This window comes from Lucilia sericata, unplaced genomic scaffold (assembly GCF_015586225.1).
Source record: "Lucilia sericata isolate MDLA Ls3-8-SP2 unplaced genomic scaffold, ASM1558622v1 Contig000364F_arrow, whole genome shotgun sequence".
NCBI classification, from domain to species: Eukaryota; Metazoa; Arthropoda; class Insecta; order Diptera; family Calliphoridae; genus Lucilia; species Lucilia sericata.
Window position 1 is genome coordinate 65,101 of NW_023994383.1, and position 20,949 is coordinate 86,049.

At 32.7% G+C, this 20,949-nt stretch overlaps 1 protein-coding gene across 1 annotated transcript in view; it reads left to right on the forward strand.

Moving 5' to 3' along the window:
• The first annotated feature begins 1,152 nt into the window (after window positions 1-1,152).
• Window positions 1,153-20,949, forward strand: part of LOC119604116 (serine/threonine-protein kinase tousled-like 2) — a 255,139-nt gene continuing 235,342 nt past the window's right edge. Inside the window, exon 1 of the mRNA XM_037956575.1 lies at window positions 1,153-1,618. Coding sequence (XP_037812503.1) covers window positions 1,547-1,618 — 72 coding nt within the window. The 5' untranslated portion in view covers window positions 1,153-1,546. The remainder of the gene's footprint in view (window positions 1,619-20,949) is intronic.

The window sequence follows — 20,949 nt, forward strand, 5'->3', positions numbered from 1 at the left end:
TCGCTCGCTCTGTCGGTCGCTCGCTCGCCCTTTTTTCCCTCCTCTTTGCTCGTCTCTTTTTTTCTTCCTCCCTTTGCCTCTATTTTGTTAAAACTGTTTCAAAATTAGCCTAGAAACTTATTAAAATGCCCACTTCAATCATGAAGAATTATGGAGAATATAATGTATTTGATTAAAATATTATTAAAATTACATTTGTTTTACTGCTATTTCTACAAATTTTTATTTAACGGTTTTTGTTACAGTTGAAAATTTAAAAAGAAAGCTTTAGAAAACTAAGGCGGTAAAAGCCTATTTTAAGCCGTCAGCGAAATTCTATGTGTCTGCCGCCTTGACGTTAAAATTAGGCGACGCAGGTTTCTGCAGTCAACATAACGTGTCTCGCAAAGTGTGCAAAAAGTAAACAAATAAAATACAAATTAATTAACCAACAATCGTTAAGCTACAATTTGCAATTCATTAATTCAAAAAACTACAATAAATAGTGTTTTAAAGTTTTATTTAACTGATAAAAAACATTTAATCACCAAAAGAAAAAGTTTGCTAAAATGTCGCCATGTTTTTTGCACTGCCAAAAAGGAGGCACTTAATAAAATAAATGTGAAATATAAAACATACATAGTTGCAAGATAAAATGGTAAACTAAAAATAAACATAAATAACATAAAATAAACATAATAAAATATACTATGTATTTTAAAAAATTAACTCGGAAGCTGGCAAAATAAAGAAATGCCGAATGAAAAAATGTTGATGCCCAACAACAACTTTGTTAAGAACTTAGCTAAAAAAACAACAATAACAAACATAAAAGCAGCAACAGCTCGAAAATAACAACAACCACAATAACAATCATAATTTGCGTGTACGGCAAATAAAAAAAAACATCGCTCTTTCAATGTGCTTTTATTCTGTTTTTTGCTAAACGTGTGTGAACTTTTTTTATTCTCTTCTTTCTACCTGAATTGCTTTAGTTTTGCTGTAAAATACAAACTGTTGTGTCATTTTATTAATTTTCTAATAATTAATTAAACAAACTCTAATTGATTTTCAAAAATAAAATAAAGACATAGTGTGCAGAAATATTTAAACAATTTTGACAAAACACGGAAAAAGTGTTAAAAAGAACAAAGAAAATAAGCAAAAAATTATAAAAACTGACATAAACTAAGAAAAGAAAAACAAATTAAATAGTATAAAAAAGTGTTGTTATTTAAAAAAAAAAAACAGAAAAAAGTTTATTTTACTTTGCAAAAACAAATATGTACGTAATATATTATTAGCTTACGTTTAAGTGTAACGTAATAATTTGCACCACATTGTTGTTGGTTTTCTCTTTTTTGATTTTATCTCGTGCAAAAACAAAATAAAAATAAACTGTGACAGTGTTACCAGCTTGAATTTGGACTTTAGAAAATTCATTCATGGTTTTTATTTGTTGAGGAACTTTTTGATAAATAATTTATGATTAATTGAATATAAAAGTGTGTGTGTGATAAAGTGATTAGTGGCAAAAGTTTAGATTTATTTATGTTATTGTACAATAATGGATCATTTTCAAGCAGCCTTAGATCCCCGCAAGCAGGAGTTATTGGAAGCTCGTTTTATTGGAGCACGGGTAAGTGGTTATAATTTGTTTAATACTATTTTTATAGTAGGATTTTAAAGTTAAAAAAATCGATTTTTAGACTTCTGTAATTTATAAAAAGTCGATTATTCCGACTTTTACAATTTTGAAATTATGGACTATAGATTAGACTAAATACTAGACTATAGACTAGACTATAGACTAGACTATAGACTAGACTATAGACTAGACTATAGACTAGACTATAGACTAGACTATAGACTAGACATAGACTAAACTATAGACTAGACTATAGACTAGACTATAGACTAGACTATAGACTAGACTATAGACTAGACTATAGACTAGACTATAGACTAGACTATAGACTAGACTATAGACTAGACTATAGACTAGACTATAGACTAGACTATAGACTAGACTATAGACTAGACTATAGACTAGACTAGACTATAGACTAGACTAGACTATAGACTAGACTAGACTATAGACTAGACTAGACTATAGACTAGACTATAGACTAGACTATAGACTAGACTATAGACTAGACTATAGACTAGACTATAGACTAGACTATAGACTAGACTATAGACTAGACTATAGACTAGACTCTAGACTAGACTATAGACTAGACTATAGACTAGACTATAGACTAGACTATAGACTAGACTATAGACTAGACTATAGACTAGACTATAGACTAGACTATAGACTAGACTATAGACTAGACTATAGACTAGACTATAGACTAGACTATAGACTAGACTAGACTATAGACTAGACTATAGACTAGACTATAGACTAGACTATAGACTAGACTATAGACTAGACTATAGACTAGACTATAGACTAGACTATAGACTAGACTATAGACTAGACTATAGACACTATAGACATAGACATAGACTAGACTATAGACTAGACTATAGACTAGACTATAGACTAGACTATAGACTAGACTATAGACTAGACTATAGACTAGACTATAGACTAGACTATAGACTAGACTATAGACTAGACTATAGACTAGACTATAGACTAGACTATAGACTAGACTATAGACTAGACTATAGAACTAGACTATAGACTAGACTATAGACTAGACTATAGACTAGACTATAGACTAGACTATAGACTAGACTATAGACTAGACTATAGACTAGACTATAGACTAGACTATAGACTAGACTATAGACTAGACTATAGACTAGACTATAGACTAGACTATAGACTAGACTATAGACTAGACTATAGACTAGACTATAGACTAAGACTATAGACTAGACTATAGACTAGACTATAGACTAGACTATAGACTAGACTATAGACTAGACTATAGACCTATAGACTAGACTATAGACTAGACTATAGACTAGACTATAGACTAGACTATAGACTAGACTATAGACTAGACTATAGACTAGACTATAGACTAGACTATAGACTAGACTATAGACTAGACTATAGACTTAGACTATAGACTTAGACTATAGACTAGACTATAGACTAGACTATAGACTAGACTATAGACTAGACTATAGACTAGACTATAGACTAGACTATAGACTAGACTATAGACTAGACTATAGACTAGACTATAGACTAGACTATAGACTAGACCTATAGACTAGACTATAGACTAGACTATAGGCTAGACTATTAGACTAGACTATAGACCTAGACTATAGACTAGACTATAGACTAGACTATAGACTAGACTATAGACTAGACTATAGACTAGACTAGAGACTAGACTATAGACTAGACTATAGACAAGACTATAGACTAAGACTATAGACTAGACTATAGACTAGACTATAGACTAGACTATAGACTAGACTATAGACTAGATTATAGACTAGACTATAGACTAGACTATAGACTAGACTATAGACTAGACTATAGACTAGACTATAGACTAGACTATAGACTAGACTATAGACTACACCATAAACTACACCATAAACTAGACTATAGACTAGACTATAGACTAGACTATGGACTAGACTATAGACTAGACTATAGACTAAACTATAGTCTAGTCTATAGTCTATTAACCAGCAACAATCATTCATTCTTAAACTACCTACCACAATTTTGTAGAAAAGAAAAACGTAACGAATAAATCTGTATTTAAACTAAAGCTATTAAAAAAACATAAAAATTTATTTTATCAACTCGCTGTAAAAGTTTTATTTAAAAAAATATATTTCTAAAATTTGTATTAAAGCAGATATTTTCATTAGTTATAGGCAGCCTTTCAAAGTTTAGGTTTCAAATACTTATAGTTGGTATTTTTTTTTTGAAATGAATCTACAAAAATTAAAAATAATTTTCCTTAAATAAAATTTATTTATTTTTTTATTTGTATTTTATTTAAATTTCTATTTTTATCAATAAATTAAAAAAAAAAAAATAAAAACAAAATATTAATAATAAATAGACGTGCCTCCCAAATGACTCGATAACAACGACTGAGTGACTGCCTAAACAATATTATTACTTAAGGTTGTTGTTACTCGGCTTCTAGTGTATTTTGCACAAGAGCACACCGGGAGCATGTATGAGTTTTCCTATATATTTATAAGGGTTACCAGCATTAAAAATTATTTCTGCTATAATTTGCGGCAGGGTTTTTTCTAGGAAAAATAAAATCAGCCTCACAAAACCATAGGCTTTTAGTTACTTAAGTCCCCAAGTCCCCATTTCCACGGGATGGATTTCAATTCGCTAAAACGACTACAACACAAAACCCAGCCTGATAACTCTGTACTTTAAAACAAGTACCTCTAAAACTAAACAGTAGGGGTATAACCAAATATCGGCCTTTAGCCAGTATTGTGTTTTTTACGAAGCACAAAAATCGTCTAATTTCTGTCTGGCTAACCAGAAAATCTCAACTTCACGTCAAAACGGCAACATTCTGGGGGGTGGTACTGTTTCATCCTCAACAGTTCGGTCTTATGACAAAAGATCACAAGGTAGCAAAAAGCCACTTTGTCTACATTATCAACAATCGATGCGTTTCTCATTGTGCTAACGGAAATAATCTTTCGACTCCGTTCGATGATATCTCCCAAGCTTCAATAATAGGTGTTCTAAGAAGCACCAGAACGCTATATGTGGACAAAAAATGTCTGCAATGCAGCTAGGCTTAACTCATCTGCAAGTTGGAGATAAAGAACATAAGTCTACTGCCCCCAAATTTGAACCAACCAACCGCCAATATTACCCCACTAATGTGTTTTAACAGATTTTTAAAAGTCAGACATTAGCGTAGTTTTGATCCCAACGCATAGGGAGTACTATGGAAATGATCAGGCATATGAGCTAACTAGAATGGGATCTGCTCTAAATATCTCCAACATTGGGATTTATCAAAAGCATTATTCTCAGGTTCTCCAAAAGGCTTGAAACAAATGAAATAAGCTAGACACAAGTAGAGGGATTAAGTTAATTTGGCTTTCTTTCAAAGAGAAAAGGCAACTAGGCAACAGGCGGTATATATTGAGGTTGCTGCCGGTAATAAAGGGAAACTGGATGTTCAAAGACATGCAAGTTGTCTTTTGTTGCAGCTGTAATGACAAGATTAAATAGGAAACTGACTTTCACTTCCTCGAAGAATGTCCTGATTTAGTTGTCAAGATGAATAAATTCAAAGGGAGATATAGTGTATCTATATCCTTGGTGAAGTCTTTGGGTCCAGACTCAATTGAGAGTGTCATATTTATAGGCTTCAGCTGGAAATTTATTCTATATTCGCAACGGATGAATGAAGATCGGATTTGTTTTATGTTCGTCAGTCCACGGTTAAATTCAGTTGAAACCACGATTCTTACTTCACCTAACAATATTGCAAACAAAAACCACATTCAAGATCCAATGTTCTATTTTAGTCCATGATCAGGGCTCTGTAGTGAGATCGATTCCGAATCAATTTTCTTTGTTGAAATCGCACACTTTCCACCACAACGTGCACCATATAAAAATTCAAAAATTGTAACTTTAAAGGACAGTTTTCGTATTGTAATTGCTGCATTGCGATCAACGATCGAAAAAACGGAATCGTAAGATTCCGCTCAATTTCGTTTTAATGCTTTGCGATTGTGTGTATTCTGTATTACGATCGTAGCTACGCTTTTTGTAATTTGATATTTTTGTAACGGAGCGTCGAAACGAATGCCAAATCTTCAATGCTAAGATCCTAAAGTTCTCAGAACAGAACGACTGTTAACGTAAGAAGTGTAAACAACTTTGATCTTTAATACTACTGATCGTTCCTAGCGATGCAGGGCGGACTAATAGATAACAGAGTGCAAATAATACAAATATCTAAAAGAAGTGCAAAGAACTTTCGCCATTATCTTAAAAATACTTTACACTAAAACATTTACTTAGTTTATCCCCTTCTGTCACACTGTGCGTATGATGAATAATATTTAAGTAATTGTTTTCTTCTGACATATCTGTTGAATTTACATTCTCATCTGTTTAAACAAATTATGTACCTACTCTCTCTCTTTAAACTAAACTAAAGTATACATATAGAAAATTGTACATATTCTAATTGTAAATAAAATGTTACAGATACTTTTTCTAAAACATTCTAATACTGAGAGCCTAGTATAATTTGAAAAATAGTGTGAGTAGGTGCGCATTTGTCTAATTAAAAAAAAAAACAATTTTATAATTTATTTATATTAAATATAAAATAAACTATAAACAAAGAAAAGAAAAAAATTCGTGAGATTAAAACACTTGATTATAAGTAATTTAAATACAAATCTAATAAATATGAGTAATCAACAGAAAAAAAAAACGTTTCTATTACTAAAAGAATTCTAAATTTCATAATTATTAATTTTTTTTGAGCAATATCTTTATATTTAGAAAATTATTTAATAATTAACACAAAAAAATAGTTAAATTGTTAAGGAGATTGTGGTAAATATTTTATTTTGTCTGATATGCTGTTTGTATTTTATGTTTCTTTTTCTTTGTAGTTGTTGTGTTATTGGGAGGGTTAATTTTCTTGCCCCATTTTTCTTGTGGTGTGACGAGTATTTGTAATTTTTGCATTTCCCATTTTCTCTTTATTGTTCAATACGATTTTTTTTGGCTCTTTTCCAAGTTTAGTCGTTAAAATACCTCAAATTCTTTAAAACTCTTGATGTTTTTATTAAAATTTTCTATAGAGTTGCCAGTTTAATTGGAAAATTGTCTGACAAAGGATGGAGTTTAAAGTTGGATTAGGAATAAGCCAAATGTTATTGATTTTGAATGAGTTATTTATATTAAATTTTTGGAGCTTTACGTGATCACCTGTAAAATCAGTAGTTGTAGATCCTATCCAACTGCAAACTTTTAAATGTTGGTTCAAGAAAGGGACTTGATCAAGTTTAGCTCTATTGAAAGAAACAGATTCTCCAAAGTAACCTTAACAATAACCGAAATAGGACATTGGTTGCTGCGTAAACAGATGAATGCCCTCGTTGGTATTTAGATTCCGTGAAACTTGACGTATAGATACGCCTATATATCCTGCAGATGTCCGCAAAATTGGCGAGATACGATCAAAACTCACGATGCCTTTAACACAAACGACATGAAGCCATGTTTTTAACCATGACATTCCTTTTAGTGGACCCAGTCTAAAACTGCTGTTCTTTGGATCACCCGCTTGCACACCCAACAAAGGCACTAAACCCTCGATTTGGTTCTAAATTACAGCCACTACATAGCATCCTAAGAAGCCACAGCATAATTTAAATGAAACCGATGTTTCAGTTATAATATCCCCTATAAATACTGGCGATTAGAGACACAGTATGTGCTTAAACTAGTTATAAGAATATTTGTTGGTGTAACGTGTGCAAAGATAAGACAAAGATTGCGGAAACTATCTTTTCATAGAACGATCCAAAAAAGGACCATTCGCATGAAATATCTCAATTGTCGATTATCTCGGAAGGAACTAGAGAAAATGATCTTTCCAGATAACTATCCACCAAATATTTCTAAAATGTCAGAAAAGGATCATCCGCTTAAAATATCGACGAGTCTCTTGGGAGGAACCGAGAGTCACCAAAAGTTCTTTACGATGAGAACATTTGTAGGTGTATCAGAATCCAACTCTTGATTGTTTCCAAATGTGGTAACTGCAAACTGCCAAGTAGTATCGTAAAGATCCCATTTCGACAAGACCAAACTATTAGTAGTAGTATTAAGATATTTTAATAGGTCGTTGAGTCTGGACCCAGGTAGCTAACCAAGCTTTTCCTAATAATTAGGGCAGGACATTCATTGAGAAGACGAAAAGACATTTCCTCTTAATCTCTATCATTGCAGCTGCAACAAAATTTCTTTGAAGATTGATCCAAACTACCTTGAAGTTCCGCTTAGCAACCATATCCAAACTAAGGTAATGTCAGACAGATGACCCAGAATTATTGCATTGTCTGATTGTTTAATAGGAATGTGGTTGTGTAAGTGTTTATGAAGAAATTTGAAGGTTATTCCGAGTTTTGAGATGATATTAACGGATTGCTTAGACTTGGTATTACATTCAAAACTTGAAGATTGTGGAGAAAAACCTTAATAGTTTTTCGTCAAGCAAAAGAACTCCTTTTCCAGTCATAAAAATCTATACACTTTGGCAACTCCTAGACAACAGCATGCCGGGGTGCAATTTTTCCTAAAGAGACCAAGTTTTGTGTAACCATTCCCTCTACTCTGTCGCTATCGATGTTTTCAACTTCAAACATGTACTCGTTTCTTGTTTTTTTTTTGCTTCAGTCTCGTTGCCTGCTTAAATTTTCATTTTTTTGTTTTTATTGCTGGTTGTTTCGTTCAACTTGTAAATTTTTGTCTGGTTTTCTTTTCATTTAGGTATTTATCTACTATATACATTTTTCTCGTATTTTTTTTTGCTATTTACATGGTTGGCTTTAATGTTTGATTATGCTAGTTGGCATGGTTGTTGTTTTTGTTGTGTATGGATGCCGACGTTTCTCATCCAGTTAGTTGTTGTTTTTATTTTTTCATTTTTCTGTTGTCTGGTTGGATCTTATGTGGCGCTGTGGTTGGTTGTGGTTGCAGGTTTGATGTTGTATTTTAATATTTCATTGAATTTTAACACTTGCTTCTTGACTGGCAATGCCACAACAGTAGTGAATTAAATACACTTGAGAGTTTTCATATGCTAAAAATTTGGATTATTTTTTGTTGCCTTTTTCCCCCCCAGTTGCTGTTGCCTTGGATGGTCTGTTAGGTTTGTTGGTTAGTTATGGATTGGTTGACTGTGCTTGTGCTGTTTTTTTGTATACCAATTTTTTTCCTCTTTATGGTTTGGTGTATTTAGGAAACATGATACATTTACGAGGGGCTTATAAGGAATGAACTGGGTTTTGTTGTTTTAACACTTAGAGGACGGGAAGGAATTTTATGGGGTTTTCAAATTGAAAGTTAAACTTAAGGAATCAACTTAAATTTATTAAACATTCAAAAATTTAAATTGACTTTAAAAGAACCATTATCTAGCGACTTCTTTCGCATAGAAGTTCTTGACTTTTTATTAGATAGCACTTCTCATTTAAAATTCTACCTCTTCAGGATATTATTGTAGCTAGGGAGGATAAAATCTCTAATAATAATGATTTCCTAACGATTTCTATTGGTATTATAGACATGAGAAAGTTACTATTTTGCGTTGGAGAGGTAGGAATTGATCTTTGGTGCTAGATAAGCCGGCAGGTTGACATCACTGGTAACACACGTGGTCCGATCATATTAACCTCAGATATATCCATTAGATCGTGAAGAAAGCGTGTTCAGCTAAGGCAGGATATTGACATAGATACCAAGTGATACTCTCCTCTTCCATTTAATACTGCTAAAATGTTCCGTAGCTGTGATCTCGGAATGCGTATTAAGCCTTAAGATCTTTTAGGGTTGTATGATCTCCGCCCATATGCAGGTAGCCTCTGCTTCGAATGATAGGTGAGTTTATCACGAATCTAGCGTTTGAAACTTAAAAACATTGATAGAGAAACTGAGTGATACCCTATACTTCCTCTACATCTTTGCCATGAAGCCCAATTGGCCAGTAGCCTGTTACCACTGCAATTATGTTCTGTAGGTGTTAAGAATTGCAACTTGGGAGGGTATACCGAGGAAATTTTCGGTGTTCGCTCTTTCTAGTGACAAGCTTCGTTTCGCAAGAGAGTCCGGAATGGTTTGGCCAGATATCTGTTGATAATCTAGAATGATACTAAATGTACCGTTCAGATGTGTTCAGGTTTCCTGATCAAAGTTTTTAAATTTGAATCTATTTGGATTTTATTAATATCAATTTGATGTGAGTTTTATGAAGGAAACATGATCTTCGTCTGTCTTAAGGTAGCCTCAATCGACCACGAGAATTGCGAAAGTCGTAGACTTTATCACGAATCTTGCGTTTGTAACTTGAAAGGGTATGCCGAGGTAATTGTCGGTGTTCGTTCTTGCTAGTGAGAAGCTTCGATTCGCAAAAGAGTCCGCAATGGTTAGTTTTATGAAGGGCGCATGATATTCGCCTGTCTGCAGGTAGTCTCCATCGATCATAAGGATGTCGAAAGCTCACGAATCTAGCGTTTGCAACCTTAAAGTGGTATGCCGAGGAAATTGTCGGTGTTCGCCTTTGGTAGTGAGAAGCTTTGTTTCGCAAGAGAGTCCGAAATGATATTGTCATGGTCTCATGTGTCCAAGTTTTTAAATTTGAATCCATTAGCATTTTATTAATCTCTATTTCATGTGAGTTTTATGAAGGAACATGATCGTCACCTGTCTACAGATAGCCTCAATCGACCACCAGAATTGCGAAAGCTCGTAGGGTGTACCACGAATCTATCGTTTGGAACTTGAAATGCCGAGGTAATTGTCGGTGTACGCTCTTGCTAGTGAGAAACTTCGTTACGCAATAGAGTCCGCAGTGCCAGGTATATATTGATGATCTAGAATGGTACTCAATGCATCATTCAGATATGTACAGGCTTCATGATCAAAGTTTTTGAATTTGAATCCATTATGATTTTATAAATCTAAATTTGATTTTGGTAAGTAGAGAAGCCGTCTCAACTTAAAGGAAACAATCAGTTTCTTCGAGCAAATTTACAAAAACTAAGAGACGTTTTATTACCCAATATGACAGTGGATTTCAACGATTAATGTTATCTCTACTCCTCGTTCTACTGCCTTTGAGCTAACTACTCTTTGTTTTATTGCTACCTTGTGGTTGATCAGATTATAAAATATATTCAGTTTGCCACATTAATAAAAGCCAAACAAGAGCAACAAAAAAAAAAACACTTTATTATTATTTCCACAATCACTTAATTCCTTTAACCATAAATTTTTCAACAATTAATTTAATAACCTTAAATTATATTTTAATGACTTTTTAATTAATTTCCTACTACTCTATGTCTGCTCCAAAAAAAAAGCACACACACACAGAGAATGAAAGAGAGAAATACGAAATTGGGTTAATTCTATGTACTCCATCAAATATGTGAAAATGTGTTTCTTGCAACACAACAATTTTCTGTTCTGTTCTATTTATTTTATTGGGTTGCTGCAAATTGTAACAGTCTCAGTTAGTCAGTCACTCACTAACTAACTCAGTCAGTCATTGCTTTACCTTGGCCCTGTCTCTTTTTCATGCCACTGTTGTTGATGTTGCTGTGTTGCGTTTTATGACTTTAACTTTTACCTTTATTCTCTATTCCATCAGTTCCCTATAACATTTCCCTGTGAAATGTGTTTGAGTTTTTTTTATATTTTGGTTCCATTATTCATTTTGATGTCCCTACAAAAACATAGTATTTCATTTCGTTCGTTTGTTTTGACTGTCTTTTGCCTGGTAGAATTTCTATTTTCATACTTGCAGTTTAGCGAATGCGCAGAAAAAATGTAAATTTGTTTTAATTCGAAAAAGAATTCGGCTGAAGGATTTAAAGTTTATTTGTTGGTATGCCTTCCACAGATGCATTCGTTTATATTTCTTATTCAGACTCTTTGTTGGTTGAAATATTAAAGAATAACCGGTTTCAAAAGATCCCTACTTACATATGTTTAAAGTGTTGCATTTAAGAAGAAACACTTAGATTTTGAAAATCAATCATTCCTAATCTCATCGTTTATAAAATTATATTAGGAATACTGGTGGATTATTAGAACGTTGAAGAGCTTTTCGCTCCTAGGCCACTATCGGACCTGTTGTGCCCCTATTTATTTGGGAATCTTTGAAAACCTTACATATGCATTATGAAGGTGTTATTCAATGTTTAGAAACTCAGTTTCCTGAACGTACTTCTTTAAAGATTTCCAGTCAATGTTTGTGAGTTATGTTATATCTGGAATAATATCTAATTTGGACAAAAGCTTGTCAATGACTAAAGAAAGTGTAGTAGAGTCTCGCTGACTTCTCCCTATGCTCTACATTCGCCTGAATCCGCTCGTCCAATTTAGTATTTTTTGCTCGTAGTCCTATGTGTTTACTGAAAATATGTACCAACATACTAACCTCAGATTTGGTCATTCTTAAAAGGCTTCACGCCTTCTGCTCTTTAAGGTTACATTATTCCAAGTGGTCGTATGATATTCTCTAACCCGTGTTTTTAATTCAGAACTCGCTGCGCCGAATGGTTTTGTTACGTTCTCTTTTCTTCATAGCAATTAAATTCAATCTTTCGTTGCCGATTATTCCCGAGTTGTCTGGTAACCATATGATGCCAAGCTTATTTTTAGAAGGTTGGGGTTCTCTTAGAGTTCAGTATGGTCTTATATTTAATATAATTGCCTATTATCGCCTTATTTGTGTTCTGATTGTCGTTAAATATTTAATCTAATCCTGTTTACACATTCTGGACTTATCCCTGGAAGTTAGTCTTTCTTCTGAGTTTTCAATGTAGAACCCCAGGACCGTTTTATCTCTCAGTTTAGTGCCATCAGTGTATCAACGAATTCCTTTTGCTCTAATGTTTCGTTTGACCATTCTGGCATTCCAATATCTCCAGTATACATTGTTAGTCAGTTCACCTAATGCTAAGAGACGCTCGGTCGTAAGTGTTGACTCATACATAGGGAATTGCGGGGATGAGAATGTGAAATTGAATGTGGAATACCTCTTGTTGAGATGTTAAGATGATATTTTTAATGTTCCCGTTTCAGTGATTGAAATTCTGTTTTCTTTGAACTGTAGAGTACAATTATTTTCCTGGGAGTTGCAAACATGAATATGAAAAACAGATCGTGGAATACTTCTTATCATGGGATTCCGAATGTTTTTAAGGAAAGAAAAATTCTTCAAAGGATCGATTGAACACTTCTCGATTGCGTGGAAGTGAATGATCTGTTTGTGTGGAATTGCTGTCCTTTTTAAACTATCAACTATAACAATTCTGTGTAAATCTGTTCTCTTGAAACTGTTTAGTGTAATGATTTTCCTGATAATTGCGGAGATAAGAAAGAAGAGTAGATCGTGGAGTACATCTTATGTTGTGATTACGAAAGATTTTCTTTGAATTTATGAAAATACGAATGAGGATTTGCTATGGAATGAAAAAGACTCCCTTATAGGATTGATTTAACACTTCTGGATTATGTGAAAAGGAGTGACCTTAATATGAGGAATTCTTGTCCTTTTTAGCCGTCAAGTACAATGTTTTTCCAATGAATTCGTTAAATTTAAATGATGAGATTTATTGTGCATTAAAAAGAAGGAGAATAATCGTCATAACCTTTTGGATTCCACGAAAATTAATATTCTATGTAAATCTGTCTTCTTGGAACTGTTAAGTGTAATAATTTTCCTGCTAATTGCGGAGATAAGAAGGAGGAGTAGATGGTGGAACACTTTTTATGTTGTGATTCCGAAAGATTTTCTTTGGAATTACAGATATGATAACGAGGATTTGGCAAGGAAAGGAATCTTCATAATCTTCTCATGAGAATGTAAAGTTTATCATGACAAAACGAAAGTATCGTTTAATAGGGAAACTCAACTCCAAAATTCAACATTTTTTCGTTAACAAATAACACACAATCGTCATAAACAACAGATTCCAAATACTCAACTCTCCACATGTATTTCAATGGCGGGTATCTATAATTTCCAATAAAAAACACTTTCTCAGAGATTTTGACAACGAGTTCACAAAGAACGGAGGATACAAACAATAGGAAAAAAGACAAACTTTTGTAGCAGCAAGAACAACGCGAATGCAACTAGCAATAACAACAAAAATTTGTATATTGTAGTGTTGTTACTCGTACTGTTGGTATGGTGGCAAAGATGAGATGGATGTAAAGAAGAACTGAAAGGACTACATACAACCTACCGGTTGCCTAAACTCAAAGAGAATACTAGAGTGTCACGCTTAATGTTTGCTTTGTATAATACTCCTTGTTTGGTTGTTGCAGTTGTTGAGATTCTCGTTTTTGTTCTTACTTCTGCTGCCAACTGGCTGCAATAATAATACTCGCGGTTTCTTGTATGCACTTCTTTCAAACAACACGAGTTTCATTATTATTGGCGTTGCAATATGTCAGTGTTTTATAATATTGTTGATGACGAGGACGACGAGAGGATGTTGTTGTTGTCGTCGTCTCGTCGTCGTCATTTTTAGCATTATAATATATTAACAAGATTCTCAGCCTAAAATATCCGAACAGTCAGTCATTGTAGTTGCTTTAGTTAGTAGTTGTTTCTGTAGAATGCTTGATGATTGAAACCGAATTGGTATGGAGTGCATGTTGTATATAAATATTTAAGAAATTCTAACGATAACAATAGCAACAACAACAGCGAATATTACAAATTTGTTGGCAACGCCATATTGACTGTAGACATCATGGAAGGTTGTGTGGTGTTGGAGGAGTCTTATTAAAATGGCAGGCGCAGTATGTCGCACCTTATTTTAAGCCAACGATATATCAAGTATTTTATTCACAATTTTATATATTGGTGGTCGATTGTGTGTACTCATTCCCCCGATTTCATGACCATATTTCCATATTAGATCATTTCAATGAGAATCTGAATGTCATGTTGTAATTTGCAAGGATTTGTAATCCTTTTTATAATTATTTATATTTTCTAATATTTTTCTCTTTAAAATCAGTCTTTTCGTATTTAAAGTTTTGTGAGAAAGTGTTAACTGTCTCCTAGAAACTGTTGAGTACAATGATTATCTTGAAAGGAATGGTCTTCATGGGATCTTTGGCTTCTTGAATTCTCCTTGGAAATTCTGATCTTATGAAGATCAATTGCTCACACAGCAAAAGATCTTCCTAAGCGAAGAAATGTTAAACTCGCCCCTTTTTGGGATTATTCTCTCCATATGATTGAATCGTTCATTCAGAGAATGATCTTCTCAAGCCGTGAAACATAAAGTTATTCCCTCTATCGGCTATTCTTATAAAGGAAGAGAACGATCTTCAAGGTATTAAACTAATGATCAGATCAGTTATGTAGAGGGTTTGGTTTCTTGAATTCTCCTTGGAAATTCTGATCTCATGAAGATCAATTGCTCACACAGCAAAAGATCTTCCTAAGCGAAGAAATGTTAAACTCGCCCCTTTCTGGGATTATTCTCTCCATATGATTGAAGCGTTCATTCAAAGAATGATCTTCTCAAGCCGTGAAACATAAACTTATTCCCTCTATCGGCTATTTTTATAAAGGAAGAGAACGATCTTCAAGGTATTAAACTAATGATCAGATCACTTATGTAGTGAGTGATTATTATTTTCAATGATAGATTAAACGCCTTTTGACCTATAACGGAAAGGAATGATCTAGTATGTTGTTGGGATTATCTGCTCTTGAGTTCTACAAACTACAAGATCAATACATCGACTTTCTTTGAAGTTATGACTTTTCCAAGTTTATCACTCTTCCCACAGTGCTTTGTTCGAAATGCAACCGGCTGCATTAAGTTTTCATTTCACATATTTTTTTGTTGGTATTGCTATATTTTTTTTTTTGGGTACCATGTTCAACAAACATCACCAACATCTCTAAAGAGATGTCGGTAGTTGTTGCAACTACAGCAGCAGCAGAAAACTAGGAAATAAGGCTTACGACTCTATAATAAATGTAGAAGTCGTGGGCTAGTGATGATAGGAATGTTTGAATGGGATGGTTGACTCGGTCTAGTCTACAATTACTTTCTACTAAAACAACAGCAACAACAAGAGCAACTATCATTGCAACAACAACTACAATAACAATATTTGTAACTACAACAAACTACTCTCTAGCTCTAGTAGTACGTACTTCTTTCTGATTGTCTGGTGGTGGTAATGCGCTGATGCTGGCTTGATACAGTCTAATAGTGTTGCTGTTGTAGTTGCAACACAGCCACCACCAACAACAACAAGAATAAACATACTTTTATTCATAGTATTATTTTATACAAATCTACACTAAATGTGTATGATGCACTATTACATGATGTGTACTTACATACTTTACACTTTACTCCTCTTCTCAATGTACATTTAGTAAGTGCAAACATACATACATACGTACATACATTCCTTCCTCATCTATTTTCATGCATCCATCCATTTATCGATAGTAAAAAGATATTTTTGTGAGATTTTTTCAGTTTATTGCCACGCTCCGCTGAGGTTTGTGGTGTGTATTAGTGTACTACGTACGTTAAAATCGTGGTCATATGTTGAGCAGCAACAGCAGCAGCAGTAGTAGTAGCAGTCAGGAATAGTTGAAAAAGTAGTGTACTAGCCGTGGTAGTAGTAGTAGTAGTTGTAACAATTGTATTGTGTGCATACTTAACTTGCAACAACACGCAGACATTCAAACACACATGCGGATACATTGCAACAACATTCACACATAGTTTAATATAATCATAATAACAGCTCGTGCTCCTTTATAGTTGTCATTATTATCGTAATCATCATGGTCGTTGTTGTCATCATCATAATTATTGTCTTATTACGAGGAAGATCTGAGAAGTTTTTAGTTTTTTTTTTTAGATGGTGATCATGTGTTGTGTTATTGTTAAAATCGATTGTGTATATTTCAAAACAAAGTGATCTGAGTCACATATAACTTATCCCAATATGGATTCCTTTGGAGTGATCGCTGCTCCTTTGTGAACATGATGAACAAGTTCAAATATAAAACTTTTACAACTGTTGATCTAAAACAAGATCAACAAACCCATTGACATTGTTACTGAAGAACCTTCGTTTGAAGATGCTTTTGCTCCGATGTGAATACTACTCCGCGGAACACTGTTAAACCTGGATTTCTCCAGTTAGATAGAACGACAAAGAATCTCTGATATACATTCTATAGATCACATCCGTAGAAGGCTGTGAAAAATGAATTCATGTGGAATGATCGCTGCTCCTTTTTGAACATGATCAGCAAATTAAATTATATTTGAAGATGATTATCGTGACACGTCCAGCAATCACATCAAGTAAAGTAATTGGAATAATTCAATGTCAATGTCGTTTAACTTTGTCATTTGATAATTGTCTATGATCTTGTTTTGATCTTAGCAAGTACTGACATGAATATATGATTCCACAGGGTTTAACATAGGAGTCTTAGATCAGAATTTTAAAAGCATTTACTTAGGATCTTGATAAACCAACGATCTCAAGTATAAAGAGCGATGCCAGGATCGGTAGGAAAGACATGTTCTGGTAAATGTGAAGTTGTCAGGACATGTGAAGCTGTGAGAACATCTAAAGAAATCATCTCTAGTTCATCATTGGATTACCTTATGTTTCAAATCGGAAATTTTATGACAGTATTGGATCTTTCAACTATGATGAAATAAGTTATTTTGCCTTTTAACTCTTTCATGATCAATCTCCTGGGATATAGAGGTGCTAACAATACCTCTACTCTTATTGAGAGTCATTCATTGGAGTCAAATCGAATTCCAAATGTTTGAAAATACTTTTCACACTGTCTTCGTATATTTCTTGGCAATATACATATATCAACAACGTCCCCAAAATCATCATCATCATCACCGTTATTATTATCATTATTAAACGCACTCACTCTCATACACATTCTTGACAGTCACTCTGACAGAGGAGTAAAAGAGTCTTAATAGTATAGGAATAGTTATAGTTGTAACACATATTGTTGTTATTGTTCCTGTATTTTGATGTTGCATAAAGTAGATTCAATAGTTGTTGTTATTGTCATAGTTGTTGTAGTACTGTGTTAGTACTGCTATTAGTATTAGTATGATTACTCTACTCTAAAAGTGTAAAACTCCTCTGAGTGCAAAAAACTACAAATCAAATTACAAGAGAAATTGTTTTACCAAAAGAAAAATAGTATAAAAATAAAACAATGCAAACAAAAATAAAAAAAAATTGACAACGAATAAGAAAATATAAAGTAATAAATAAATATAGTTTAATAGAAAAGTAAAACTAAAAAAATCAAACTTAAATTCAAATAAATTGTGAAATACGACTACAACTAAAATACTTGAAAATTGAAATGTGTTGAATGTATTAAAAAAATGTATCTTTGCTAACTCTTTATTGACATAGCAAATAATAACAAAAAAAAAAAAAAACTAGAAAATATATAGTGTGTGTCTGTTGTTGTCTGTTTAGTTTTAATTTTTTCAAGTTGTTTTTTTTCATTTGTTTGCTTCTTTCTCATTTGCAAATAATTATAATTGCAAAATGTTTGTTATTTATTAATAAAACAATTTTGAAATAAAACAAAAAAAATCACCGCAACACGGTTTCTTAAGTTTTAGAAAGTGTATGCATTGCAAAATTTTAATACACAACTACTACTTACATGAACATTTTATTAAATAAATAAATTTAAGAAAAAGCAAATAATAAAAAAATCATTACAAATGCCGCTCGTCAAGCAACGCAAAATGAGCAAGATGACTCGCTATAAGGTAATTTTGTTTAACTTTTATAATTCTATTTAAAAATCGATTTAATACTTAAAACACGATTATTTTCTAATACCGTCTAGTAAACATTAGATTTTAATTTGAAAATTACAATTTTCCATCAAAAATTTATTTTTTCTAAAAAAACTCTAAAATTTATTTTTTTATAAAACTAAAAGCAATTTATTAGATTATAGAATAGACTATAGACTAGACTATAGAATAGACTATAAACTAGACTAGACTATAGACTAGACTATAGACTAGACTATAGACTAGACGATAGACTAGACTATAGACTAGACTATAGACTAGACTATAGACTAGACTATAGACTAGACTATACTAGACTATAGACTAGACTATAGACTAGACTATAGACTAGACTATAGACTAGACTATAGACTAGACTATAGACTAGACTATAGACTAGACTATAGACTAGACTATAGACTAGACTATAGACTAGACTATAGACTAGACTATAGACTAGACTATAGACTAGACTATAGACTAGACTATAGACTAGACTATAGACTAGACTATAGACTAGACTATAGACTAGACTATAGACTAGACTATAGACTAGACTATAGACTAGACTATAGACTAGACTATAGACTAGACTATAGACTAGACTATAGACTAGACTATAGACTAGACTATAGACTAGACTATAGACTAGACTATAGACTAGACTATAGACTAGACTATAGACTAGACTATAGACTAGACTATAGACTAGACTATAGACTAGACTATAGACTAGACTATAGACTAGACTATAGACTAGACTATAGACTAGACTATAGACTAGACTATAGACTAGACTATAGACAGACTATAGACTAGACTAGACTATATACTAGACTATAGACTAGACTATAGACTAGACTATAGACTAGACTATAGACTAGACTATAGACTAGACTATAGACTAGACTATAGACTAGACTATAGACTAGACTATAGACTAGACTATAGACTAGACCAGCGGTTCCCACCGTTTTTTACTTCGCGGACCCCTTGAGGAATTTATTTAATTTCACGGACCCCCATACATATTTTGATATCTTATTGTTATAAACAACACTGTGATACAAAAGTGAAGAAAAATAAAATGCAGGCGTTCTCATATACCAATTCTATTTCGTTATAGTCCATAGAGTACGAATATATTTTTAGTTTTCCCCTATCACTTCGTTAACTTACTTTTTAAGAGCAAAAGATGCGAAAAAGAGCCATTTTTGAAGTTTTAAATTTGAAAAATCATAAGTTTAGTAGTTTTCATTCGATTTTCAAATCCGATATTTTTTTATTGATACAAGTGTCTTTTAATCCAAAAAAAGAAATCCAAAATTTATGGTCAAATGTCTGAGTTACCGTCGTTTAAGTAAAAAAACTCACACTTTTTTAAAAAAATTTTCATTTTCATCATGCTCTACTTTGACCATGAGGCAGTGAGTTCATCTTTTATTACTTTCCTGAAGAATCACATAAAGGAAGGTTTCTAAAACTTGTTATTTCATAAAAATCTACGAAAAACTGGATGATTTATGCCAATTTTTCTAATAGCATGTTTCTCGAATTTTTGGTTTTCTCCATACAAATTAATTTTTGTATAAAAATGTTTATAAACATTTTTTAAACTTGTTACAAAGAAAACCAGAAACATGAACGTTTTTGTATGGAAGAAATATGCTATATTTTTATAAAACTTAGCACAACTCATAACATTTTTCATCGATTATCATAAATTGACCATCATTGGAAACCCAACTTAATGTGCCTTTTTTCAAATGTAATAAAAGCTAAAGTTACTGCTTCATGGCCAACGTAGAGCAGTATGAAAATTAACAAGTAAGAGTGTTATATTCGGCTGTGCCGAATCTCATATACCCACCATCAAACTGTATGCCATAAAAGGAATGCTCCCCTATAAACATCAGGGTGATATTTGGAATATGGCTTAAGTCAATTATGGACCGAGCTCTTTTGAACTAACAAAATATTAATTTTTAAAAACCAAATATTTTATTTAAATTTTTAAACCGTGAGCGTATGAGTAATTTTCTGAAGAGGAAATTTATATGCGTTAATTATGAACCGATACTCATAAAATTTTGTACATAGATTTCGTTTGTATAGAACTTGTTTATTGAAATTTCATTTCAATAACCAAAACTCTTTCCTGAAGGGAACCTTTTATAGGGGCTAGGGTCAGTTATAAATGAGTCCTCATTAAATTCGGAATGAAGAATTATGTTCCTAAGTATAAACTTTTTTTATGTCGATTTTAATCGCTGTACTTCCAATTATCTGAATTTTCTTCATAAAATTTTCTAAAGAGGAACTCATATGGGGTATGGTCAATTGTTGACCTATCCTCATAACTTTTTT